This window comes from Trachurus japonicus, chromosome 22, assembly GCF_045865225.1.
Source record: "Trachurus japonicus isolate A0001 chromosome 22, Traja_1.0".
NCBI classification, from domain to species: Eukaryota; Metazoa; Chordata; class Actinopteri; order Carangiformes; family Carangidae; genus Trachurus; species Trachurus japonicus.
The window spans coordinates 5,107,319-5,134,998 of NC_140928.1; the positions used below are offsets into that span (position 1 = coordinate 5,107,319).

The 27,680-nt window shown below is 41.1% G+C and overlaps 1 protein-coding gene across 2 annotated transcripts; it reads left to right on the forward strand.

The window, feature by feature from the left end:
- Positions 1–1,790: 1,790 nt before the first annotated feature.
- On the forward strand, positions 1,791–27,251 carry jade1 (jade family PHD finger 1). 2 transcript variants are annotated; one of them, XM_085767212.1, is made up of 13 exons: positions 1,791–1,977; positions 4,494–4,576; positions 4,956–5,093; positions 5,883–5,950; positions 8,147–8,304; positions 9,494–9,678; positions 14,298–14,509; positions 15,222–15,389; positions 16,282–16,398; positions 18,132–18,500; positions 20,101–20,445; positions 21,516–21,633; positions 25,551–27,251. In XM_085767212.1, the coding sequence occupies exons 2-13, from the start codon at positions 4,528–4,530 to the stop codon at positions 26,615–26,617; spliced, it is 2,994 nt and encodes a 997-aa protein (XP_085623338.1). In that variant the 5' UTR covers positions 1,791–1,977; positions 4,494–4,527; the 3' UTR covers positions 26,618–27,251. The 2 variants fall into 2 exon arrangements, with proteins under 2 accessions (XP_085623338.1, XP_085623339.1); XM_085767213.1 differs by lacking the exon at positions 4,956–5,093 and having other exon boundaries at positions 1,822–1,977.
- The last annotated feature ends 429 nt before the right edge of the window (positions 27,252–27,680 follow it).

Sequence of the window (27,680 nt, forward strand, 5' to 3'; positions counted from 1 at the left end):
TCTCTTCTGTATTAACACATGAAACCGTACGTTGACAGCATGCATCCTTCAGACTAAATCACAGAGACACACCGTGTTTATTCTCTGTGAATGGTTCAGTTTTTTGTTCCTTATTAAAAGATTTGCATGTGTAAACAACATCATGTTATCGTCTGTACTTAACTCTCTACTGACGGCTAATTACAACCATCCATTTTCATTCATTCTCATTTTAGCACTATCACTAAAAAAAAGTTGATGCATCTATGAACTGGATGAATTTCATGTTCATTGTAAGTATTTGTTTTTTAATATTAATTGACCAATATAATAACATTACTAAAATTCACACTGTGCCTCTCCAGCCTAAAAAATACTTTGGGTTCATACTATGTAGACAAAATATTGCTCAGACCCACTGATCTTAATTTTAGTGGAAATGTTTCCAGAGCCTGTCAGACTGAATTTAGGGCAAAATGTGGATGAAATGAATTCAATATTGTTCTTGGGCTGTATTTTCTTACCATACTTTATTTCTGGACTTTACTTAAATGATTAAACCCTTTACCGTAACATTTAATAATAATAATGATAATCATTGTCTGTTATGTTTTGTTTATTTTCTCCAGTTAAAGTCATACATTTCTGTAAATTATGATAACTAAAAAAAAAAAAAGAGCTAAACTTGCGATAAATTTGACACCCAACTGTCAGATGTAGAAATTAGATGACTGTGTGTTTCTTTTTCTTTTATTTGGAGAACAGTTAATGTATTCTTTTCTTTGTATTTATTAGTTTATTTAGCAGGGAGAGTTCACATCAATTAACACTGCAGTAGATGTACCAGAGTTAGCCAGAAAGGCTTATTTTTCATCTGTAGCCCCTGGACAGATGTTACAATGTCATCCTAAAACAGAATATAAGAGGAAGGAGGTACAATAATACATGCAAACAATAAAAGGAGATAAAAATTTTAATAAAATATAGGCCATGGACAACGTATGGTAGACAACAAACATTATTAAACACTCAACAGTCATGCAGAATAAAAGCACGAACATAAAAATATTCATTTAAAGTTTTATTTTATTTATTTATTTTTAAATATGTAATTGTCTGTTATTGGCGTCATTAGTGTGTTATTGTTTATTATATCCTGTGGATCCCTATTAGTCTTCATAGAGATGAAGACTATTCTTCCTGGGGTCCACAACAAACAAACAATTATTACAACAATTACACAATTACAGCATTTATACAAAGAAAAACATAAAATCATTCATCCTGAATATATTAACATGATTATAGAAATGTATATAGTACAATGTAAATGTGTTAACATGATCAAGGAGAATAATATAGTTTTTTTTTTTTTTACATGATTATAGAAGAGTATACATGAGGTAACCTGAAGCATAAAATATAACAAGTTGTTCAACGCAGATGTATTGGATTATGCTTGAGTTCAATTTAACATGATTTCCTAATTTAATTATTGATGTGTTATTGACGTGTTAATGGTGGCCTGTCCCTTTAACAGATGAACCTGTAGTTGCCATATAAGGAGTTTTAGTAGTGTCACTCAATGGGACAGTTACGTCATCCCCATTTAGGATTGAATCTGAATGATTCATATAAATTATGTTTGTTGACAATTAAAAACTTAGCCGCCGGGCAACGCTGCTGCTGCTGTGTATCCACGGAGCTGGAGGAAACCGAGTGATAAAGCAGTTTTTTTTTCTCTCTCCCCCCTCCACTGCCTTTTTACTCCTTCCTCTCCAGCTCCAGTTGGCTCCAGTGGCTCCGGGGGTTTCTGCTGCCCTCAAGCGGCTCAGACGCGCCGCTACAGTCCGGGCTGAGTAACCTCCTCCCGGCCACCACCACCGCTCCTCCGTGTGTTTGTGTATGTGGAATGCGGGTCAAGCGGAACTCACGGCAAAAAACTGCGCTACACATCAAACTCAAAAACACCGGCTTGCATCGGCCCTGACGTGCTCTGTATGTACTGTCCACTTTATTTACAACTTGTACACGGTTTTTAACTCATGTGCATATCCCGCCGGACGGTTGTTAACGGGCTAAATTTTAACTCGAGTTGTATTAATCTACAGTAGTCTAGTTGTATAGTGCGGTCGCTCGCACTTAGCAGCAGCAGCCCGCTAGGAAAAGAAAACGCGACATCGTCATTTAAAATGGCGCCAAAGATTAACCTCATCCAACCTGCTGCCACATTTGTGTCCCGCTAGGCTAGCAAAAACACAACATTAACGTATTAATTAACACCTTTTAAGTTTATTTGTTTGTCTTGTTTTCACGTTTGTTAAGTTTAAATCAATTATTGACCCTTAACCCTTTGACAGTAAGCTGGTTGTTGTGACTAATTAGCGGCACCCGCAGGAGAAACACCCCCAGTTAGCAACGTAGCGGTGTCGGCTAATGCTAAACACAGCTACGGTAAATTACATGCAGTTTAGCCATATGCTAACTAGCCTAGCCACATGCTAACTAGCTTCTACGTCATCTGTATGTAACGTGTGTGGGCTGTCACTCACTATGCCTGTCGGGAAAATAAATGTTATTAAGTGACATTTAAAAAAAACACACACACACACACACACACACACACAAATCACAAAAACAGAAAAAAACACAGTATTCTGGGAGATTATTATATCAAATAAGATTATAGGTACAATATCCCTGGAATATTATTAGAAGTGTATTTCAAAATTACATGTAGCTTATCCACATGCTAACTATCTTAGCCACATGCTAACTAGCTTCTACGTCATCTGCATGTAACGTGTGTAGGCTGTCACTCACTACGCCTGTCGGGAAAAAAAAAAAACAAACACTGACGTTGACTTGTTTTTTGGGGAGTGGAAGTTTCTAGAATGACACACTTGAATATTTAAAGTAAATAATTTAATTTTGCAAATTATGTTATCATTAAACAAGAGGCGCCGAGTGTGGTTGTGTTGGCCCGCATGTTGCATAACGGTAGGAGGGGGGAGATTAGCAATCTAGTGGCTAGTTAGCATTAGCCAGCTAGAGTGTGTGCAGCAGTTTCGGGTTTAAAAAAAAAATGCAAACTCCATGTTGTGTTATCGCTTTAAATGAAGAATAATGATAGACAGACGATCTCGCCTTGTGTGTGTAACTTTATTTAAAGAGGGTTTGCTTCAGTCAGCTGTTAGCTCAAGTTAGCCGCTAGTTAGCTCCCTGCCTGTCTGTCGGTTGGATGTTAGCCTAGCCTGCTAAGTCAGAGTTAGCCTCCTCCTCCCCTCCGTGTACTGTGTGTGTGTGTGTGTGTGTGTGTGTGTGTGTGTGTGTGTGTGTGTGTGTGTGTGTGTGTGTGTGTGTGTGTGTGTGTGTGTGTGCTGGTAGAAGAAGCAGACCCTGGGATATTTCCACCTGTCGGGATTTCAGAGTCCACGTCGGTTTGTGTGCGTGTAAGTGTGGGTGTGTGTTTTTTTGTCTTTTGCACGGTGCACGCGGAGCTAAAGGCGCTGCAAGGCGTTGTTTCCTGTCAAGTGTTGCATGTGGTAACTTCTTGTTGTCATCATAGGAGCTGTGTGTGTGTGTGCGCATCCCCTCAGGGCTGGTTTGCTGCTGTCAGATCAGAAGGAAACAGGTGGATTGTGTGACAGGTGTTGTGTAGTTGTGCATCACTGTGGTGCTTCACCAGGGGCTGGGTCTGTTTCTCAGAAATGACCCTGTAGTTAAACACAAGTAGAGTAAACTAACTTTTTTTAACACTCCTATGTAAGGATATATAATATAAACCTTTAATTTTATTGTTGAGGCTGAAAATGAATTTTCAGTTTAGTGTTGTCGTAGATAGTTGAGGGTCAAATTTGCCATTTTATGAATTGTTTTCATATGTAGTATAACTTTGCATCATCTTTGTGTGTGTGTGTGTGTGTGTGTGTGTGTGTGTGTGTGTGTGTGTGTGTGTGTGTATGTTCTGAAGCTGGGGATGTGTTAACTTATGTTCCACTAACATATTATTGATTTACAGTATCTAATAATCAGTATTTGCTGTTTGTAGCTTCTCAGCTGTGAGGATTTGGTGCCTTTATTTGTCAGTAAATTAATTTTGTATTGTCAGGCAGACAAACAACAAGACATTTGATACTGTTGATGCCATTTCTTTCCCCTATTTTCATTTTTTTAAAAAGACAAATACTTGATTGAAATTGAAAATAACTGTCAATAATAGCACAGTCAGTCTATTAAATGTCACAAACTGAAAAATGTCATGATAATGTCATTAAATATCTCGTTAACCCTTAAAATATTTATATATTTTTAGTTATATAAGACAATAAAAAGCAGCATTTTAATTAATTAATTAATTATTACAGGTGTTGCATGTTAAAAGTGTTTCAATGGATTCATTAACTACTGGTAACTGTGTTTTTTTCCATGCCAGTTAATTGAGCCTGAATTCTTATCTAATTTGCAAGTGTTTGGGTTTTTCTTTATCTCGACCCGCTGCCTTGTCTGTGCAGTGTCCCCACGCCGGAGCGCCGCACACAGACGACGATGAAGAGGAGCAGGCACCCGAGCAGCAGCGACGAGTCCGACAATGGAAGTAAGCACCAAAAAAAAAAAAAAATTAATTGTCTGTGCTGCTGACTCACTGACACCACCAGGCCCAGACACTGAGCCGAATGAGGTCAGAGCAGCTTCCTCAAAACTCACGAGAGAAAGTGCAAAAGCAGAAAAATGTGGTCAGCAGGATCAAAGGGAAACACCTCCTTTTATTCTTACACACACGTTGTGGCTTGAAATAACATATCACATAAATTATGGTGGATGTGTTGTTTTTTTTATCTGCAGTAGTGACATCATTTCTAACAATTATTTCATTTTCAAAACACAGAGTTGAGTTGTTTTTGTGACATTGATTGAACCTTCTTCCCTGTTTTCCCACTGCCAGTGTCAGTAAATCTGTCGCTTCATGTTCAAAGGGAGGAAACAAAGAGGCAGAAAGAGAAAGAAGGGCGGCAGATGGACAGAGAATAAGGAAAAGGCAAAGGAAAAGACGGTCCGCAGGAGACAGAGTAGGGACAGGAGGCGCACGTGGACCTGTAAAGACGTCCTGGCAGGTCAGACAGACAGAAAGACAGACAGACTGAACCCAGCGTCCATAAATTCTCAGGACGTGTCGGCCTGTTTTTATCACTTTTATGCAGAAACGGCGGGGTAAGTTGTTAATTACAGAGAGAATAAGAAAGCACAGAGCAGAGGACGCATCGATGCTTCCCCCAGCGATTGTTTGGATATTATTTCTTATCATCCAATTTATCCGATGTGCCATCTGGTGTCACCACAAACCCAGAGAGCTCTTAGTGGAAACTGCTCTCAGCCCTGCTCCCTCTAAGTGAGGTGAACAGCTTTTATAAAAGAGTTAGAATAAAAGTGCCTGGCAGCTTTTAGACAAATTTTAAAGTAGGAAAGTTTTCTGAACCTGTTTCAAATGAGATTTATATATTTTTTTGACAAGATAAGTTTGGGGAAACGTTTAAAGAATGATCCCTGTGTGCACAGATGCATGTATATAAACTGACTTTATAATAAAAGTGTAAAAGTAGTGTTTTCATTGAGTGTAGATGAATGATCCAAGAGTTGTGTACTGTCATTTTAAATCGGAACAAACTGGTTACAACAAGTAACTGAAACAGAAACAGAAAAACAGTTGCACCATTTTGCAAATAGACAAATGAGCGGACAGGGGAAATCCAGACAGATCTTTAGGATGTGAGGTCGTTCATTAATGCAGCAGCAGCAGCAGCAGCAGAAGAATAAGCAAAATAAGAATAAGAATAGGAAGAAAGAGACAGAAGGCGACATGATGCTCGGTCCTCCGTTAACAACCTGTGCTGTCTCTCCTCCAGGTAACTCGACCTGCTGGTCCCAGCACTCGTCACAGCCGAGGAGAGGCACCGGACAGAAACCCTCCGAGGTAACATCATCCACCAACACCCCACTCTCAGATTATATTAGACTTTCATATCCTCTGTCTACATCTTGTTTTTTTTTTCAATTACACATGTACACATGTTCATTCACATATCAATTCACCAATCTCATCCATTCATCTGTAAATTACAACTGAATTGCACAGTGATTCCACTGACAATACAGATAGGGATGATTGGTCATCCCTATGAAATAAATAAAATCCAAAAAATCAGAACGTAACTCCTTAGGCTTAGAACAAGAATGCTGGGGTGCACATCTGTTATACTAGAGAAAAAAATTCAAATACTGATGCATGAGGGTTGAAATGGAAAAACATAGATGAAAAAAGGAAATGGATATAAGACCTGGCGCTAGACACATCTTGTTTTTTTTTTTTAGTTCATTTGTTAGTTTGTTATTTCATTTCTGTGTCAATGTCAGTTTGTGATCAAAACAGAACGTGTGTCACCTTCCACCTCTACAAATATGAGCAATAAAATAATGTGGAAACAACACAAAAGAAAACTAAAAATTAACACACAATTTAATATCTGTGTTTTATCTGTATAATAAATCAATATCTGCTTTTATTTGACTCAAAAAACCCTGCATAGTCCATTATTTGATCAAAGTTTTACATCTTTATATTTGCTCAAAAAAAAGAGACTTTGATGAACGTTTAAAAAATGAACATAAAACCTCATAAATTCAGTTTTTATGTGTTGAGATCGTTCTGTATTTTTTCCTCGACACTGGAAACAATTTCTGGTGTTATCAGCTGCTCAGTCTGTGGACTCGGCCCCTCCAGGCAACCGTACCCTCCCTCTGACCGGGCGACCAGTCAAATTAAAGCAAAACAATGACTCGGGGCCTGAGCTGCGTGCTGATTGGCCGATCCCCCGACCCCCCCCAACCTCCTCTGTTCAGCTGGCTGCGCCCAGCCCGGTAGTTTTTTTAACCTGTGTCAACACTGATAAAACCGTGTTTCTGTGGGACAAAGACACACGTCTCACAGCAGATAAATGGGTTTATTACTGCTGCGGATGTTTTCACTTTTCATAATGATCCATTTATCAAACGGTCACGTCATTCATTAATTAATTACAACAGTTTCCTTTGATTGTGAAGTTGTTAAAACGTGTTTTTAGCCTCTCAGTGGACAGAAATATTGAAAAACTAAAATAAAAAACAGCAAATTCTCCCATTAAAGGATCTAAAAACTGTCAAATATTCACATTTTAGTGTAAAAAATTACTTAAAGCAGAAGTAAGTGGTCCGGTCGTTTTCGCTAATGCTGCGTTCCAGGCAGGCTTTTGAAATCGTAAATTACAGCTTCAAGTCACAACTTACGACTTTGTAGCGTTCCAGGCAACCCACTCGTGTTTTTCCGACCTGTTTTACCTGTGAAAGTCACTATAACGGCCACTCGTAACTTCTGACCGGTGAACTCGTACCAGATCGAACTGGTATGACTTCACGGTTGGAAAAATACGAGTTTCCTTGAACGCACCATAACAGTCCTCGTCCCTACGTCGCCACATTCACGGCGTCCCTTGGCTGCACACACAGCCCTGCATGCCGTTCTCTCTCCTCATTGGATAAAAACTGTAGGATACGATAAATGTTTTCTCCTCGGCTCAGAGCAGAGCAGAGTGACTGACAGACCCGCGTTTCAGACCAAACACTCTATGTAAGTGATTGCTGTCGGAAGATATAACTATTTAAGACTTATATTAACACAAATATATCACTTACTTCTGCTTTAAATTACCATAGTTGTGTTTGTATTGCAGCTCTGTAACTCTTCTAGATAAAATTCAGATCATCCAGATATTTAACTGGACTGTTGTTGATGTTGTTTTCACTTCTCATGATCCATTTATCAAACACTAACTTTATTCATTAGTTAATTACAACAGTTTCCTTTGATTGTGAAGTTGTTAAAACGTGTTTTTAGCAGCTCAGTGGACGAAAATATTGAAACACTAGAGTAAAAAACTGCAAATTCTCCCATTTAAGGATCTAAAAACTGTCAAATGTCACATTTTAGCGTAAAATATTACTTAAAATACCATGATTGTGTTTATATTTGTTGTTGATTAATCATTGCAGCTCTGTAACTCTTCTAGATAAAGGTCAGATCATCCAGATGTTTAACTGGACTGATGTTGTTGTTGTCGTTGTCGTGGCGATGCAGGTTTTCAGGACGGACCTGATCACGGCCATGAAGGTGCACGACTCGTACCAGCTGAACCCCGAGGACTACTACGTCCTCGCCGACCCCTGGAGGCAGGAGTGGGAGAAGGGCGTCCAGGTCCCCGTCAGCCCCCAGTCCATCCCACAACCCGTCGCCAGGTAGGATAACGTTTCAAACTAGAGCTGCAACTGACGATTATTTTCATTATCGATTAATTGATTAGTTGTTTGGTCAATTAAATGTTAAAAAATGTTTAAAAAATGTCAATCAGTGTTTCCCAAACCACAAGATGACGTCCTCAAACGTCTTGTTTTGTCCACAAACCAAAGAGAGACTCAGTTTATTGTCATAAAGGAACAAAGAAACCAGAAATATTCACATTTAAGAAGCTGAAATCAGAGAATTTTGACTTTTTTTCTTTAAAAACGACCAAAAAACGATTATTCAATTATCGAAATAGTTGAAGATTAATTTAGTAATCGATTATCGATAATCGAAGTCTCACGTTAATGTGGATGAATCTCCGCTACCCACACTTGTTAATGGGCCCATTTTCGATAAATATATCGTTCTGTCTCTATCGTTGTTTTGTTATTATTAGTGGTGGCGGAAATGCTGGTCGAGCCGACCAGCGTTTCTTTACTTTCGGTTTCGTGGCGAGTCATGAGAATAACGCAGCTGAATCGCCGTTTATGGTCGGAACTACGACGGTATGTGATCGTCTTCGAACCTCTGACTTTAATTATTGATGAATGAAAACATGAGTCCGTCTTGCGCCTGGTCAAAGAAATGTACGGTGTGCGTGGAGGCTCATAAATGTAGTGTGAAAACGCTTCGCTTTTCCAAAACTCCTCGTTGTCCCTTTAATGTAATGCCATTGCACTGTTACACTGTTTACGTCTGGAGTGGGTCAACTGCTTTTTGGTCAATTTAATATAAGCATGAATATTCTAATAATACACCAGGTTAGAGAGTTTCATCTTTGTACAATTTGCAGCATAAGTTCTGTGAAAATCTCTTTCATTACCAAGCAAATCGGTGTTAAAACTAAAATATCTCTCAATGAATCAATATCGAATCAAATCAATATTGATCTGAAGATATATATTGGCTTATTGGAGATCCATTGATATCGGATAGAGCTGCTGCACAATTGATCGCAGTGTCATCGAAATTGCAATATGACAAAATATAGAAGCAGTATCCAAAAACACAGGAACTGCTTTTGATATCTGTGTGTCTAAGGTTAAAAAAAAAGAAGATAATCAATCAATACATTGTTATGAAAGCGTTAAAGCACCGACGTCACTATCAGACTCAAATAAAACGTGTGTGTGTGTGCTGCAGGGTTCTGGTGGAGAAAGGGAAGGAGGTCATGTTCGTGAGGCCAAAGAAGCTGATCCGGACGTCGGGCGCCGAGGCGCTGGGCTACGTCGACATCCGCACGCTGGCGGACGGGATGTGTCGCTACGACCTGAACGAGGAGGACGCGGCCTGGCTGCACATCATCAACCAGGAGTTCACAGAGATGGGTGAGTCCAGCGGGACGTCGGAGGCAATGCTGTGGATAGACGGACTAAACGGACGGATTATTAACAACAACGCATAGAACAGTCGCTCCAGAAAACCGCGATTATGCGATTGCATAATTCAACGCATAATCAGCCAAATTCTGCACTTTTTGCCGCATAAATCGCCGATTTTTCGCACGAAATATGCAAGGCTTGCATGATTTCATAATCCCTGCATTTTTGTTGCAAAAAAAATCAGATATATCTTCGCATAAAGTAATTCTGTAATATTCGCCTATCCAAGGCGTACCCAAAGTAAATTGAATGCTGTTCTTGAACTGTTTGGAGAATATGGATGGGCTTGGTCTCTTTTGAAAGGTAACACTCTGAAGTTTTTCCCCAAACTGAAATAATCACTAAGGCTGGATTGCACCAACAAGGTTTAATTTAATCTAAGATTAGCTCTAATCAGAGATTAGTAAAACTCAGTTTAAAATGAGTTAATCCATGTTTAAAATTAAGCAGAGCTCTGTTGCACCATTTAAAATTAATCTCAGTTTAGTAAAACTCAGTTTAACTGAATTTAAACTGAATTTAAACTGATTTAAATCAGTAGGGACAAGTGTGTATAAAGGAAACTAATTAAATATGCGAAATGGAGTTTTGTTCGTTGCAGTTTGTAAACAAAACATTCAAGCTGGGCAGGCTCAACTGTGTAGACTAGCCTCCTGCCACTGACAGCAGCAGTCAAGACCGCAGAGGAAACGAAATACAGTCTGGGCCGATACCCGCCATCACCAACACGGAGCCTCTGGTTTTGTTTTGTTTTTTAAACAGGAGAGCCGAGCTGGGAAGACGGTGTTAGCGGTGGATGCTAACCACTACCACTAGCCGGCCGGATTTAGCATCGAGCTAGCTCCCCACAACGGTCCTCATACTTGTTACCAGTTGAGGCTTTAGTTGTCAGTGACGGTCAGGAATCGGTCTGCAGCTCCAGCGCTTCACTCAGACTGTACTTCTTTCTTTTGTCCTCCTGACTGCTGCTGAGAGAGAGAGGGAGAGACGTGCTAGCACTCGTTAGCATCAGAGACAGCTAGTGCAGCTAGCAGCCCTGAGCCTCCTACTCTGCTGCAGTAGCTTCACCTGAGCTCTGTCAGAGAAAACACTGTCTCTCTCCGCCCAGAAACGTCTCTGTGCGCAACAAAACAAAGCAAAAGAGAGAAAATTGAGAGACAGAGCTGCCTGTCTCTCAATTTTCCTCAAGGAACTTCATAATTTTGCTCACTCCAGCTCAAAAATGCAGCCATTGAAAAAATTAAACCTCCTCCACTGTCAGTTTAAAATTAACCCTAGATCACAGTTTAAACTGGAGTTTAAAGTTCTGGTGCAACAGGATTAAAATTAAACTTAGTTTAGAGTAAAAATTAAACTGAGCAATCCAGCCTAAGGCTGGATTGCACCAACAAGGTTTAACTTTAAAACCAGATTAAATCATGGTTTAAGTTTAAATTCTGTTGCACTAAACTTTAAACCTAGTTCAAAATTAAGACAGATTAGATTTAAACCTCCCTTTAAACCTCAGTTTAATTTTTACTCTAAACTAAGTTTAATTTTAATCCTGTTGCACCAGAACTTTAAACTCCAGTTTAAACTGTGATCTAGGGTTAATTTTAAACTGACAGTGGAGGAGGTTTAATTTTTTCAAGGGCTGCATTTTTGAGGTGGAGTGAGCAAAATTATGAAGTTCCTTGAGGAAAACTCTCTTTTGCTTTGTTTTGTTGCGCACAGAGACGGTGTTTTCTCTGACGGAGCTCAGGTGAAGCTACTGCAGCAGAGTAGGAGGCTCAGGGCTGCTAGCTGCACTAGCTGTCTCTGATGCTAACGAGTGCTAGCACGTCTCTCTCTCTCTCAGCAGCAGCAGTCAGGAGGACAAAAGAAAGAAATCCAGTCTGAGTGAAGCGCTGGAGCTGCAGACCGATTCCTGACCGTCACTGACAACTAAAGCCTCGACTGGTAACAAGTATGAGGACCGTTGTGGGGAGCTAGCTCGATGCTAAATCCGGCTAGTGGTAGTGGTTAGCATCCACCGCTAACACCGTCTTCCCAGCTCGGTTCTCCCGTTTAAAAAACAAAACAAAAACATGTGACACCAGAGGCTCCGGTGTGGGTGACGGCGGGTATCGGCCCAGACTGTATTTTGTTTCCTCTGCGGTCTTGACTGCTGCTGTCAGGGGCAGGAGGCTAGTCTACACAGTTGAGCCGCCCAGCTTGAATGTTTTGTTTACAAACTGCAACGAACAAAACTCCATTTTGCATATTTAATAAGTTCCTTTATACACACTTATGTCCCTACTGATTTAAATCAGTTTAAATTCAGTTAAACTGAGTTTTACTAAACTGAGATTAATTTTAAATGGTGCAACAGAGCTCTGCTTAATTTTAAACATGGATTAACTCATTTTAAACTGAGTTTTACTAATCTCTGATTAGAGCTAATCTTAGATTAAATTAAACCTTGTTGGTGCAATCCAGCCTATAAGTGCTATTATCATTGAGTAATCTAAGTTGGAACACACTGAATTAGAATGTTTTTATTCTCGCCTGAATTTTTTTGTTGCAATCAGATGCCTGAAGATGAGTGTAGCTGAGAATTTTAGCTGGAAAACACAATGGGACCACAGCATGAAGCCTTACCTGGCCCCAGTTCAAATTTGATAACAATCCTGCTAAAAATTAGTATTTTACACATGTTTTTCTAAGTGTATATCTAGGCGTTTTCCTAAAATTGCCATTGAGAAACAATACATGCGCCAAAGTGCACCATTTGCACAGTTACGCATGAAAATGGTAGTGCTGCCTTTTCCCAGGGACCGTGAATGCAGCACATCGTTTTTTTCGGAATTTCATTGGCTATTCAATGCATCAGTTGCCATCGGGATCGGTTCCTATTGGCTGAAGCCATTCAGCGCTGTCGGAGGGGATGTTCCTCATCAGACACAGCCACTCATTCGCTATTGCAGGCGGCAGCCGGGGACAGGGAGCTTGTGATTGGTCGAGTGAGCTGTCAATCGAAAGGTCAGAGTGCAGCGCCATTTTGTGAAGTGAAATAAACATTGTTTTCATGTAAACGCCGGACTTATGAGGAGAAATAAACGGATTTACTGGATATACATTGCGTAATTTCATAAGATGCAGCAGCGGGATGAGGCTATCTACCGGTACAACCGTGTGTTTTGGACTAAATACTTTACTGGATTGGATTTACTGGACTTTTCTGAATGTAACGACACCAAGTTTGTGGGGAAACCCTGTGATCCTGAGCCTGCCCTGACACAAATCGTGAGTTATATCGGCTTTTTACGAACTTTGTTAGTAGGGGTGGGAGAAAAAATCGATTCACATAGATATCGCGATATCTTTTTTGACGATTTTTAAATCGATTTTTTTTTTCAAAAATCGATTTTTTTTTTTTTTTGAAAAAAAAATTTTGTTTGAATTTTTGAAATTTTTTTTTTTGAATTTTTTTAAATATTGTGCAATGTGTATTTGTTAGCCTCTTTTACATACAGAGAGTACAGGCTTTGAAAAGGGTTTAAGTTCATTTTATAATGGAGTATGTTAATTTATAGGCTCCTACAGTGTTTGTGTGCAGATAAATGTTAAAAATGCGACTAAAAATCGAGAGAATCGGCAATATCGTAGAATCGCAATTTAAATCGAATCGGCATCCAAAAAATCGTAGAAGAATCGAATCGGGAGAAAAGCATATCGTCCCAGCCCTATTTGTTAGCATGTTTATAGTCTGATTCGAGTGTTGCTGTGATGATTATATTTAGGAATGGTCGGCATATCTTTAATCACAAGAGTTAGCTTTCCAACGATATGTGGCATGACTATTTCAAGTGACTGGTGACATCCTCTATGACACCTCCCTGTTTAAAACCCCCCCGGGGGCCCGTGGGCAGGCCGTTGGAGCGGTAACAGGTTAAAAAAAGGTTGCGTTTACTTCACACGAGAGCAGCCATTTTCCCCCTGTTGCCTTGGGAACGTTATGAAGTGACGTTATGGGAAAGCTGCAAATGAAGTCCGCAAATCTGTCTCATTTGCCCCAAAAAAATAAGCGCAAAAGGAGACGGAGGAGGAGGATGAGGATGGCGAATGATTGGCCGGTTACAATAACAGTTTTCATTTTCTTTTCTTTTTTAAATTTAGCTTTTTATTGACATTCTGCAACAGATATGACATGTACATCCATTTATGTTATATTTTTTTGTTACTAGTTGGTTAAATCATAATACAAGAAGCATTAGAAATTCAAATCTGATTGTAGGGGAAGACTCTCGGCGTCGGTCCCGACAGGAATGGACGACATGCAATCGACTTGGTAACGAAGTACCGGAAGCCTCCATATTGTGTTTGGATTATTATGCAGCTCTGTTTGTGTAGTCGTTGTGGTTGGATGACTCACAGTAATTAAGTGTTCTGTGGCTGTTTGGTTAAAGACGTTATCTCCAACTTTGCAGCTGCAAGAGGAAAAAGGAAACGAGCCGACAGAAAAACATTTGATATAAAAGTCAGAAAGAAGAGTGAAAGCGTGAAATAAAGAAATTACCTCCGTCCGTTTGTTTGTTTCTCCGCAGCCTTGCCGCCGCTGGACGAGATCACCATGGAGCGGGTGATGGAGGAGTTCGAGCGGCGCTGCCACGACAACATGACGCACGCCATGGAGACGGAGGAGGGGCTGGGCATCGAGTACGACGAGGATGTGGTGTGCGACGTGTGCCAGTCGCCCGACGGCGAGGACAACAACGAGATGGTTTTCTGCGACAAGTGCAACATCTGCGTCCACCAGGTGGGAGCGAGGGGCGACGCACCTGAATGCACCACAGACAGTTCATTCAGAAACTCAGATTAAATACTTTTATTGGTTAGTTATCGTATAGACCAGTGGCTCTCAAAGTGGGTCCCCAACTTTTTCTTGAAATTTTTACCTTTTTTTTAGAACTTTTAACCTTTTTTTTTTTTTTTTTTGAGATTTTTTTTTTGTTTGAAATGATCACCAATTTTCTCTAGATATTTTTTTTGAAAACCTTTTTTTTTTTTTGAGAATTTTTACCACTTTTTCTACAAATGTTTAAATATTTTTTGAGAAATTGTACCAATTCCTCTACAATATTTCCAAAAATTCACACCATTGGCCCTAATTTGAACGTACATTGACTAAAAAAGTAACATTCTTCAGTCTCAGAACAAATATTTGTGTATTTCTGGTGTTTGCTTCAAAATTTTGTCTAATTAAATGGGGTCCGTGGTCTAATTTGTGTCATTTTAGGGGTCCTTGATGTAAAAAAAAGTTTGAGAACCACTGGTATAGACCCAATACAGAGGTGATTCATTGAACGAATCGATCAGTTTAAACTTTATTTCCAGTGTTGTTACGACTAAATGTGACAGAACGCGTCACAGCGAGATCAGCTGTTTCTCTTTTTCACTACACATCTGTCTCCGTCCGTCTGTCTGCTGCTGTGCTGACGTGTGTGTGTGTGTGTGTTTTCTGTCTCCAGGCGTGTTACGGCATCCAGAAAGTCCCGAAGGGCAGCTGGCTGTGTCGGATCTGCGCCCTCGGCATCCTGCCAAAGTGCCAGCTGTGTCCCAAGAAGGGCGGAGCCATGAAGCCGACCCGGAGCGGGACCAAGTGGGTCCACGTCAGCTGTGCCTTGTGGATTCCTGAGGTGACGACGAAAAAAAACCCCACCTGCACAGTCGTATATAAATTAGGGCTGTTAAAAAATGTTAAAAATTAACTTGATTAATCACATTGCGATTAAAATACTAATGTTACTTCTGTTTTTCCTTATAAAGTCTTGAAGGGTGCAATTTATGTAGCTACAGTTAATCCATTAGAATTCAAGGATGCAGTTTTACAGATATGTAAAAACAACAACACATCCCAGTTGTTTTTTCACTTTATCACTATATTTTTTATTTATTTATTTCGAACATGTAAGGTAGTATAAAAGAAACTGACATAAGACAAAGCAAACAACAAAACAGATTAATGGGAACAGAAGACAAATAAATTGATCAACAGTCTTTACATGTAGGAGGAAGTAAAACACTTACATGATCCTACCTCTTGTCCTTTTCATCATATTATCTTCTAATAATGTCAATATGTCTTTATCAAGATATCAAACAAAATAATAATAATATGTATAAAATATGGAAATCTATTGTATTTTGATTTGCACACTGCAACCCTAAAACACAAATCACATGATGCACAACACTTTTTACCTTTTTTTTTAAAAACAGAAGTTGCATGTAATATTTTTGATAACATTTTGATCACATTTCAATTAACTGTGCAGCTCTGATATGTACTGTAGTTTGTGCTTTCACATTTTAAAACTGATAAACAACTTGAGCTTCTGTCAGAAAATATGATTCATCGCAGCAGACGAGAAGATGACAATCAACATTTTACAAATTTTGCATCATGTGTAAAAATCGACTTATTTTATATTTTTCAGCAGCTCGTCACAGATTTTTGTTTGACTAAAAGCAGCTGTTCCAGCCTCGTTTACATTCTTCTAAACACCGTGCGTGTCCGACTCTGTGCAGGTGAGCATCGGGAACCCGGAGAAGATGGAGCCGATCACCAACGTGTCGCACATCCCCAGCAACAGATGGGCTCTGATCTGCTGCCTGTGCAAAGAGAAGACGGGCGCGTGTATCCAGGTAGAGACGCCAAACACAACAACACAAACACACTATACAACACAACACAGAGAGAGAGAGAGAGTGTAGATTCAATGAGACGCGACAACTGGAGCTGGAAGCTGGAAGGTGTCAGGTGATACAACACGCTGCGTCTGTTTTACTGAAGCTCACAGCTCAGCAGAATGAACATAAAAGTGTTATTTTTTAACATCCATTACCATGTTTTACTAGTTTTACCTCCTTAAGGCAAAACTACAGGCAAAACCATTTTTTTTTCATGCTGTGATCAATTTTGTTGTCTTCCATCCAAATAGAGGAAAGAAACGGTGCCGGTGCCGGCATCATTTAGGTTTAAAAAAAAAAAAAAAAAAAAGCACGGTTGCACTGCCTGGCTCACCTGCAGCTGAGCTGTCAGAGCAGCTCTGCTGTCCCTCTCTCTTCAGCCTTGTGTTTGGCTGCACTTGTACAAAAAAAACCACAAGCACTTTCAAAATGTGAAAGCGTGTGTTTTATTATTTCTGTAGCCAACACACGGCGGAGCGGCGCTCTGATCAGCGCGGCACAGAAAAGAGAAACAAACTATGCAGGATATTTACCTTCAGTTTCATTTTAACCGTCGTTAAACAGCTTCGGACTAATTGTGATGTTAGATAAATGACTTGTAGCTTGTAACTTACAGAGAGAGTGGAGGCTGCTGGAAACCAAACCTGCTGATCAGAGCGGGCGGAGCCGCGCTGTCACAGCTCATGTCCGCGACACAAGCGCGCCGTCATATTTAATGAATTATTTCACTCTTAAACCATGTAATAATAATAATAGGCCTGTATAATAATACTTATATGGAGTTTATTGGTTGTTATGAAAAAATAAACCCGTGGTTTATTTCTCCATGACAACCTCTGCCCTCTACATGATCCCTTATAATAAATTGATAAAAATTTTCCGTGATCGATAAAATTCTTAATGATCAATAATCGATCATCGATTAATCATGCCCATCCCTAATGCCAGGTATCATTGTAAAGCTCTCTCTCTAATTTAACTTCCTCAGTATCAGCAACCAATCATTAAAGTGCAATTGACAATAACAATTTATTGTTCAAAGGCCGTTTTCTCAACATGAATTTTTCTTCACACTCTGAGCTAGAAATCTCCTCTTCCATCAAACCCTCCAGTTTTATTCCTTTCTATATTCTGAACGTTTTTACAGAGGAGTTTGTTGATACATCATTCACAGCCTGATTTATACAACATTTTATTCCGAAATTAGATTTTTTAGGGCTGGTGACAGTATTTTCTCATTTACAGAGTGATAAAAAGAGATATCCAAAATCCCCTCTGGAAAAACTTCTGACTCTAATGTGTCAACAAAATGAAACAAGAATTTTGAAAGGGGCTTTATCCATTTTTCAGATTTCTGTTCTGGAAATATATGCAAATGAGTGCATATTTAATTAGATGTAGCCTCATTTACATATTTAAATATCAAATTTGACAAAACTTGTGATACAAAAAATATTTGTGATAAAGTTGGGAAGTTTCATGGTGATATGTTAGTTTAATTTTTTTCCCCCTATGCACCTGTTGTGTCAAAACGTATTTCCACATGTTAAACAGGTTTAAAAAGATGATTTTTCATTAGATATTTAACGAGTAAGTTGAGTTAAGTCGTTTCTCGTCTTTAGGAAACGTTAAAGTTTCTTCAAATGTTTAAAATTTGCTAAATCGAACTCGTTTCGTCGTTCTTTCAGTGCTCAGCGAAAAACTGCCGGACTGCCTTCCACGTGACGTGCGGCCTCCACGCCAGCCTGGAGATGAACACCATCCTGACGGACGACGACGAGGTCAAGTTCAAGTCGTTCTGCCCCAAGCACTCGGGGCTCGAGGGCGCCGCCGCCGAGTGCCGGGACGGCGGCGAGTCGGGCGGCGAGGAGGAGAGAGGGGAGAGGGAGGCGGCCGTCGTCAGGGACAACAAGAAGGGCCGGAGGAGAGGACGGGTGAGAGGAGAGGAGGAGGAGGAGGAGGAGGACGCCGATAGAGGAGGATCGCCCTCGCCGTCGCCGTGCTCCTCCTCCTCTCTGTCGCTGGCGGCGCCACGGCTCTCGGAGCGAGCGCTAGGGGTGGGTATTGCCAAGGACCTCACGATACGATACGCATCACGATACTTGAGTCACAATACGATACGATATTGCGATATCCAAATTTTGCGATATATTGCGATACTCTACGATATTCTACATAGAGAGCCTAAGCGGAAGCAGGAAGTAACGTCGCCATGGGACCTCAACTCTGAAAAACTATCCATGCAAGTGAACGGGACTGAAAGTTTTATTTCGTGATCTGATTGAATTATGCCATGAGAAAAAAATATGAACTCTACCTGTTTAAAACATCGCATTTCATCCGGGAAAAAAAGCAGTTTATCGTAAAACGGCAACGGAAGAATGTATTTTGTGTGAAGATGCTCTACGGACTACAGATCTGGTGTCCCACTAAAAATACGTCACCAACTGACACGGGAAAGGGCGCCATGTGGTGAAGTCACCTACGCGACTTGTAGTCTTTCTGGTTATGGACTCTTCTGAATTTTATTCTACAATAGTTTTACGATAAACTGCTGATTTCTCTTCATGAAACGCAATGTTTTAAACAGGTAGAGGTCATATTTTTTTTCTCATGGCGCAATTCAATCGGATCACGAAATAAAACTTTCAGTCCCGTTCACTTGCATGGATAGTTTTTCAGAGTTGAGGTCCCATGGTGACCGTTACTTCCTGCTTCCGCTTAGGCTCTCTATGGTTCACTGAAAAATGTAAAAGGCATTATGCATCTTAAAATCCGAGTTGTATGTACATCAGATGATAGTGATAATTTATGGGACAAACTGAGTCAAAACAATGTAATTCAAATTATCCATGCCATTTTATACAAGTGCAAGTTACAACAACATATTGGCATGAACAACACACTGTCTGAGGTAGCAGTACAGTGACACCTCGCGGAGCAGAGGTGCGGAAGTCGTACTGGATTTACGTCTGAAACATGATTTATTATTTGAAAAAAAAATGTGAATTTTTTTTTTTTTTTAATTCGATATTTAAATATTGAATATCGATATCGTATCGCGATATAAACAGGGTATCCGCGGGGTCTTGAAAAGTATTAAAAGGTGATAAATCAATTTTGGGAAAATTAAGACCCTTAAAAAGTATTAAAAAGTATTTTCGGGACTTTATAAAGTCTTAAATTTTGAGGATATTTTTTTCTGAATTAGCTGTCCAAGAGTTTGAGTCCTAAAAAACATTGTGAAAGTGTGTGAATTTATTCATTTTATCAAAAAACAAAGATGAACCAGTACATAAAAAAGAAAAGAAGATTGTTGTTTTTGTTGAGAGTGGAGCAATTTTTTATTTTTATTTTTTGATAAACTTTGCCTTTGATTTATTATCCCAGCCTATTTTGAATTCTGTTGAATGATAGTGGTCTATAGTCTTTATCACAAACTAAAACTGTTACGTTAAAAGTGTCACTGATGTTACAGCTTGAAGTGGCGGTGAGGTGTTAAAAAATATTGAGAGGGTCTTGAAAAAGTTTTAAAAAGGTATTAAAATTAACTTCAAGATTCCTGTATAAACCCTGTATTATTTGAAAAAAAAATGTGAAAATTTTTTTTTGAAAAATATTTGTATTTATTTATTTTATATTTTTGCCCACCCCTAGCGAGCGCCCGGCGGTGGCGGCGGCGGCGGCGTGGAGCTTGAGGCGCTGAGCAGCCGCCAGCAGCAGCAGGACAAGCGGGTGAGCCAGCGCAAGCAGAAGCTGCAGGAGATGGAGGAGGAGTTCTTCCAGTTCGTGGAGCCGCGCGACGTGGCGGCGGCGCTGAAGCTGGCGCCGGAGACGGTCGACTTCCTGTTCCAGTACTGGAAGCTGAGGCGCAAGGCGAACTTCAACCAGCCGCTGCTCACGCCCAAGAAGGACGAGGAGGAGAGCCTGGCGCGCCGTGAGCAGGAGGTGCTGCTGCGCCGCCTGCAGCTCTTCACGCACCTGAGGCAGGACCTGGAGAGGGTAGGTTCCCACGGCAACGACGTCGTCAGCATCAGCTGGAGGAGGAGGAGGAAGAAGAGTCGGCACCGAGCTGTTGGATAAAAAAAGAGTCAAATAAATGTGAAGAGTAAAAAGTCAAAGCAGAAGTTTTTATTATTTATCAGACTGAAGGTTAGAGAACAGAGATCAATAACATGATCAATAGTTTGATCAGAGGACGGTGAACATACGGTTCATAATGTTAAAAGGCTTTTATTTACACCAGTCATCAAAGTAGTGAAAGAGGAAGTAAAGAGGTTGAGCTTTAAAAATACAATGAAGAGTGAAGCTCAGTGTGCAGAAGAGAAGGAAATAATCAATAATCAATAGTCGACAGGAAACTGATCGATTGGAACAAACAGAAAACAAGACAGATTCATTAAATCAGCCTGAAACTGAAAAAGTCTGACACAGAAACTTAAATGAGAGATAATTAATCTATCATTTGTTCTTCAGCTCATTAATAATAATAACAACAGTTCAGGGTTCCTACACAAGTACGGAAACGTATGGAATTTGATTTTATACATTTCCGGGTCTGGAAAAGTATGAAAAATGGAAATATATTTATCATAACCCATTTACATGAGACAGATCTAATTACCTACTCAAATGTCACAAATTATTTGACCAAGAAGTCTGAAAATTAGGGTCTGGAAAAAGTATGAAACAGTTGACAGTTGATAATCAATCAATCAATCAATCAATCCTAATTTATCTGATCGAGAGTTGATCAGTCTGTATCAGAGCAGAAGCAGAACATTTACATTGATCCTCAGCTGCTGTGAAGTGATGATGATGATGATGATGATGATGATGATGAACTGTTTGCTGAAGCTCCAGATGTTGAAACATCAGTCTGAAGAACAGGACAGATGTTCAGTCTGATCAAACTGATCAGTTTTTATCATTAACGTCATTGATGAAGTTTACATGAGAATCTGAAGCAGGAGTCAGTGAGTTTGAGAAATGTGTGTGTGGTGTATTTAACTGTGTGTATATATCTATCTATCTAACAGTGTATTAACTGTGTGTGTGTTGCTGCTGCTCAGGTGCGTAACCTGACCTACATGGTGACTCGGAGGGAGAAGATGAAACGTTCTCTGTGGAGAGTTCAGGAGCAGATCTTCACGCACCAGGTCCGACTGCTGGACCACGAGCTGCTCACAGGTCAGAACCACAACTACAACTACACAACAGGACAGATTTTTTATTTTTTTATCAATAACTTTAACTCTTTCCCCCATAAAGTCGACATTTGACGATCTCCCCTGTATCCTTAATGACGAGTTTTGACACGTCCGGTAAATCAATAAAGACGTCATTTGACGACCATGACAACCGGTCCCGGGTTTTCAAATATAACAAAGGCTGTGATAGGTGGGGATGATCACAACCCATACTAGACCAACCAATAGGGTTAAACCTCGGAGAAAACCGCCATTTTCGGCGATTTTCTCCGATGTTTTCTCCGAAGTTAGTCGAAGTGGTGACGATCGAGAATACCGGGGGGGGAAATGTAAGCTAGGCTATGGAAAATGACAGCGCGCAGATTGAGCAGGGAGGAGCGGGATTTTTTTAGAGATAATTTTGGAGATAGTGACTCTGACTCTGATTTCCATGGATTTTCAACTGATGATGGAAGTAATTACTCACCGGAAAACAGTGACAGCGACGAGAGTTCAGCGAGTGAAGCTGCGGAGGAGGATCATGCTCGTCGTGACCCCGACCCGTCTCTATGGAGCCGCATTATATCCGAGCAAACTATCGTCAACTTCACACTGGATCATGGACCTAAATTACCCCGAGACCTGGATGTTGCCGAGGCTAGTCCTCTGAAATACTTCAGCCTTTTTTTCTCTGACTCGATGTATGAAAAAATCGCCGCGGAGACAAACGCTTATGCGGCGCTCTGTGCACGTGAAAGCAGCCAGGCTGACAGGCACTGGACACCGACAGACGGAGAGGAGATGAAAGCCTTTTTTGGTTCATCAATACTCATGGGTGTAAATCCAATGCATGAATATTCGTATTACTGGTCCGGAGATCCATTCCTGGGTGTCAGTGGGTTTCAGCGCATCATGACCATGAACAGGTATGAGAAGTTGTCCCAGTACTTACACTGCAATTGCGCTGCAGCGCGTCTTGAGAGAGGTGACCCTCGTTATCATCCTATCGCTAAAGTTGCTCCTGTGGTCGACATGGCACGTCAGAATTTCAAAATGTACTACAGACACGGCCGTGACATCTCCATTGATGAAGCCATGAAAGGCTACAAAGGCAGAACAGAGCTCCGCATGTACATGCCTGGGAAGCCAGAGAAGTTTGGCATTAAATTTTGGGCAAGGTGTGATGGCAGCACAGCCTACATGTCTGACTTTGAGTTATATTCAGGCAAGCGTGATCAGACTCCTGTTCAGCAGCTTCATGGACTAGGATATCGAGTGATACATGATTTGACACGAGATTTAATTGGTCTCAACCACTGTGTTTACTTTGACCGTTTTTTCTCTTCAGTTGCATTGATGCAGCATCTCCTATCAGACCACATATATGCCTGTGGGACAATGATGACAAACAGAAAAAATGTCCCCCCTGCCATCAAACAAAAGAAACAGCTAAAGAAACAGCTACCCAGAAGAGGTGACACCATGGCCTTTCAGAAAGATAACATCACTGTGACTGCATGGAATGACAACAACATTGTGGTTGTTGCTCACACTTGACTTCCTCATCCAAGTGAAATGACAGTCTGTGAACGGCAGGTGGGCAGACAGAAGTTGACTGTGCCACAACCCCAGGCTATCAACAGGTATAATCAACACATGAATGGCGTTGATGTCCATGATCAACTGAGGAAAAAGAACGCAGCATCACGTGCCAGCAAAAAGTACTGGAAGTACATCTTGTGGTTTGTGGTTGACTGCTGCCGTGTAAATGCCTGGATCCTGTACAAACTGACATCAACCAGACAGGTGGGAAGGAGGAAGCGCTACTCCCAGAAGGACTTCATCCTGGAGCTGGGTAAGGAGCTGATCAATTCATTCTCCAGCAGGAAGCGAGCTGCCATTCGCGAGTGTGGATCTCCCATAGACATTGATGTGCAGAAACGCAAGGTGACACATGCCTTTGGGCGACTACCTGGAAAACACCGCAGGTGCAAAAGCTGCTACAAGAAGGAACGCCGCCATGAAACTGTGTTTGGCTGTTCAACATGCAACACACACATGTGCAATGACTGTTTCCGGCAGTTGCATCCTCCTGAGGACTGATTTGGTGTAACCGAGTGACATTCACCTGACAGACACCTTACTGATAATTGAGTCACACCTTTCAGGTTAATCTGCTCTTGCAGATGTTCAAAGATGTTCCTATATTGAAAAAGACAGTTCAGAGTTTTAGAGTTTCTTCATACGAAAAGGAAATAAGCTAAATAAGCTAAATGAAAAAAAAAAGGATTATTTAGAAATAACAGGTGCAATGCGGACCAGGTACAAACAGATGTACACATGTCTATACTGTATCTGGTGATATGAAATCTGTCTCAATACTTTGACAAATATATCTGTAATGTTTTTAATGAATACAGTGTTTAGAATTTGCATTTATCAGATGCTAAATGATTTTTGGTTTTTAATTTTGCACCTGACGAGGTAAACTTGTATTTTTAATGACCTGTTATATACCTGTAAATGAGTCAAATCCCATTGAAACCTCCATAAATGCATAGTTCAGAGTCTCAGGTTTCCAGAGATATATAATATGTCTATATTTCAATAAAGTTTATGAGTGTGAAAGTCATTTATAACCACTCGAGGAGGTTTGTTTTCTTTTATGCAAATTCGTTCCATGGGTAGCCCTAGTAACATATATATGGGTTGTTCCTAATAGGCGTTCAAGGGGGAAAGAGTTAAAGGAACACTATGTAGTTTTTCAACCTTAAAATAATGTTTCTAAACTCATGGAAGTGGTAGAAAAACAGTTTATTTTAAGGTCGAGAAACTACAAATTGTTGCTTTAAAGTCTCTCAGGATGATGAGGGCTCTGGCTCTTTATTTGTTCCTCCCACTCATCTCAGTCTGTGCTGTAGTAATATTTATGATACATAATATAATTTAGTTTTATTGTTTTCTTACTGTTGTTGTTGTTTTGAGTTCAACTACATAATAATAGAGAATATACTGTATGTTCACCCCAAAAAGGTTTAGAAATCTAACAAACATACACAAAGTATTTATGTATTTTGGATCAGATGTGTCCTGAATTCATCAAGTATTGATACATACAGATTTAAGTAATCTCTTGATTTAATTTAATCAGTTTTGAGCCGTTATTATTCATAAATTCTTTCTGATATCACATGACAAAGGAAGTGATTGAAACAGTTCAGCATCAAAACAAAAATGTAAAATGTAAAAAAAAAAGTTCAATTAAAGCAGAAGTAAGTGATATATTTGTGTTAATATAAGTCTTAAATAGTTATATCTTCCGACAGCAATCACTTACATAGAGTGTTTGGTCTGAAACACGGGTCTCTCAGTCCCTCTGCTCTGCTCTGAGCCGAAGAGAAAACATTTATCGTATCCTACAGTTTTTATCCAATGAGGAGAGAGAACGGCATGCAGGGCTGTGTGTGCAGCCAAGGAACTCCGTGAATGTGGCGACGGAGGGACGAGGACTGTTATGGTGCGTTCAAGGAAACTCGTATTTTTCTGACCGTGAAGTCGTACCAGTTCGATCTGGTACGAGTTCACCGGTCGGAAGTTACGAGTGGCCGTTATAGTGACTTTCTCCGGTAAAACAGGTCGGAAAAACACGAGTGGGTTGCCTGAAACGCTACAAAGTCGTAAGTTGTGACTTGAAGCTGTAATTTACGATTTCAAAAGCCTGCCTGGAACGCAGCATTAGCGAAAACGACCGGACCACTTACTTCTGCTTTAATAGTTTATTTATACAACAATTAAAACAGTGACCGTAAAAAGTGTTTTACATGAATTCTGAAAACAAAACAAACAGTAAACTACATTAAAAACAATAGAATCAGGTTTAATGTGATGACATCATCATCTCTCTATGTGTGTTGCCAGGCGACCCGTCGGCGAAGGACCTGGAGCGGCTCTTCTCTCTCGGCTCGTTGGCGTCTCCGGGCTCGAACCCTGAGAGTGCCGGACCCAGAACCAAGCGAGGCTCGTCGTCGTCGTCGCGGTCGGAGAAGAGGAGGAAGAGCGGCGAGCGGCGGCGGCGGCGGAGCCCGTCGGACTCGCCGCACGCTCACAGGAAAGACAATCTGAGCAGAACGGACATCCCGAGCGAAGCCGACGCCACCGCCGTCGGCGAGGAGGCGGAGCTACGTAGGCCAGAGGTCGCCATGGAGACGGTCGGCGTGAAGCTGCACAGACTGGACAGCAGGAAGGTTCCTCGCCGGGAGTCGTCGGAGCACGAGGCGCCGCCGCCGCCGAGCAGCGGCAGAGGGAAACGAGACGTCGTCGACCACGAGCAGCAGCAGGAGGAGCGGAGGAGGAAGAGGAGGAGCGAGGCGGCGGCAGCGACGACGGTATCAGCTGCGTCGGCGACGGCAACGACAACAGACGGCGTGAAGAACAAGCTGATGACGTCCAAACACCTGGAGAAGACGGTGTCGATCCGGCTCGTCGACATCAGGAACTCCGACACCGACGACTACTTCTTCGACGAGTCGCTGAGCGCCAACGCTAAGTTTAGCAAAGCCGCCGTAGCGTTGGACGCCACCGCCAACACCGTCGTCAAGGCCAACGGCTGGCTGAGGAAACCCCATGGCAACGCCAACGCCAACGGACACCTGAAGGGCTGGGGCAAGTTCAGGATCCCCAAGAGGAGCGAGAGGCCGGACGACGGCGAGGAGGCGGAGCCGCCGCCGCCACAACGCAAACCGCCGCTCAACAACACGACATCATCATCGCCCTCGCCGTCTCCATCGCCGTCGTCGTATCCGAGGACGCGGCTCCGCACGGGGTCGGAGAACAACGACGGCTACGCCTCCGACTCCAAACCGGGCAGCGATGGCGACGTGGAGCCGTGTCTCAAGCGATGCCACTCCCACCAGCTCCGCGGCGACGCCTCGCTCGGACGCCGCTACGGCTCCGACATCATCCGGCGCGGCGTGCTGGCCTCGTGATGTCAGGAGGAGGAAGAAGGGAGAAGCGAGTTTTGAGAATATCCACAAGTTTTTTCCGAAAGTCATCTATGGTCAAAACCGGAAGCCGGTTTTGCCGGTTTGGTGGAATTATACGTTTCCGTTTCCATGGTTTTCAGTCGTTGTCATAGTTGCGGTAAATGCATGGATCTATTAACGCTGGCTTTTAACACGGATGCCAATTTGTGTGATATCCAAGCTGGTGTGATGATCCATGCGTTTTACAGATTTTCATTGAAAAAAAAAAAAAAAATCCATGCCTTTACTGCGACTACCGAAACCATAGAAACGTAAACATAAAATTCCACCGGAAGAGCAAAACCGGCAAAACAGGCTACGTTTTTGACGTTCGGAAAAAGGTGGATAAGCTGCACTGTGTCGGAGCGACGAGGACGACGGCGGCGTCTCCGGTTGTACCTTTATTTTTCTGGATGAATCATGAAATGCCTACGGAGTTAAAAAAAAAAAAGAAAACACGAAACAAAAAACAAAAACAGAGCTGATATTTATTTTTTATTTGTAACATATTGTAAAAGTGGGAAATATTTTACTTTTTACTTTATTTTGAGCTAGTTTTAATTTTAGAAAGATGTCAAGTTGCCACTTAAAAAAGAAAGGAAGAAAGAAAGAAAAACGCTTAATTGCTCAGATATTTACAAGCACGTCGTCGTCGCTGCTTGGGACCATAAGCTTTGCAATGTAATTAGTTTTATTTCGTTTTTTATTTTATTTTTTGTTGTTGGAGTTTAGTATTAATGAAAAGTCAAAAGTCGGTCGCACTTAGTGGGAAAAACACAGACACAAAGGATTCAAGGCGCCACGGGAAAAAAAATCAAACAAAACAAACCGACGACAACAAGAGAAGAGAAGAGGAAGTTGGACTGATGTTCGATGCCCCGTCATCAGCACTTAAGTGTAATTGAACTTGCGATCGTATCGTATCCATCATGTGCCTAACTTTTATTTGAAGCGTTTGCACTACGAAGAGGACGGCGCAGGTGTGAGGTACGAACAGAGTTATTTTTACACTGAAAATAAAAAAAAT

What these genes read in the sequence shown, in the direction of transcription:
- jade1 (XM_085767212.1), top strand. Translation starts at nt 4,528, where the DNA reads ATGAAGAGGAGCAGGCACCCGAGCAGCAGCGACGAGTCCGACAATGGA. An exon ending in GTGCCTTGTGGATTCCTGAG is followed by an intron (nt 15,390 to 16,281) that starts GTGACGACGAAA and finishes GACTCTGTGCAG; the next exon opens with GTGAGCATCGGGAACCCGGA. An exon ending in AGACGGGCGCGTGTATCCAG is followed by an intron (nt 16,399 to 18,131) that starts GTAGAGACGCCA and finishes TCGTTCTTTCAG; the next exon opens with TGCTCAGCGAAAAACTGCCG.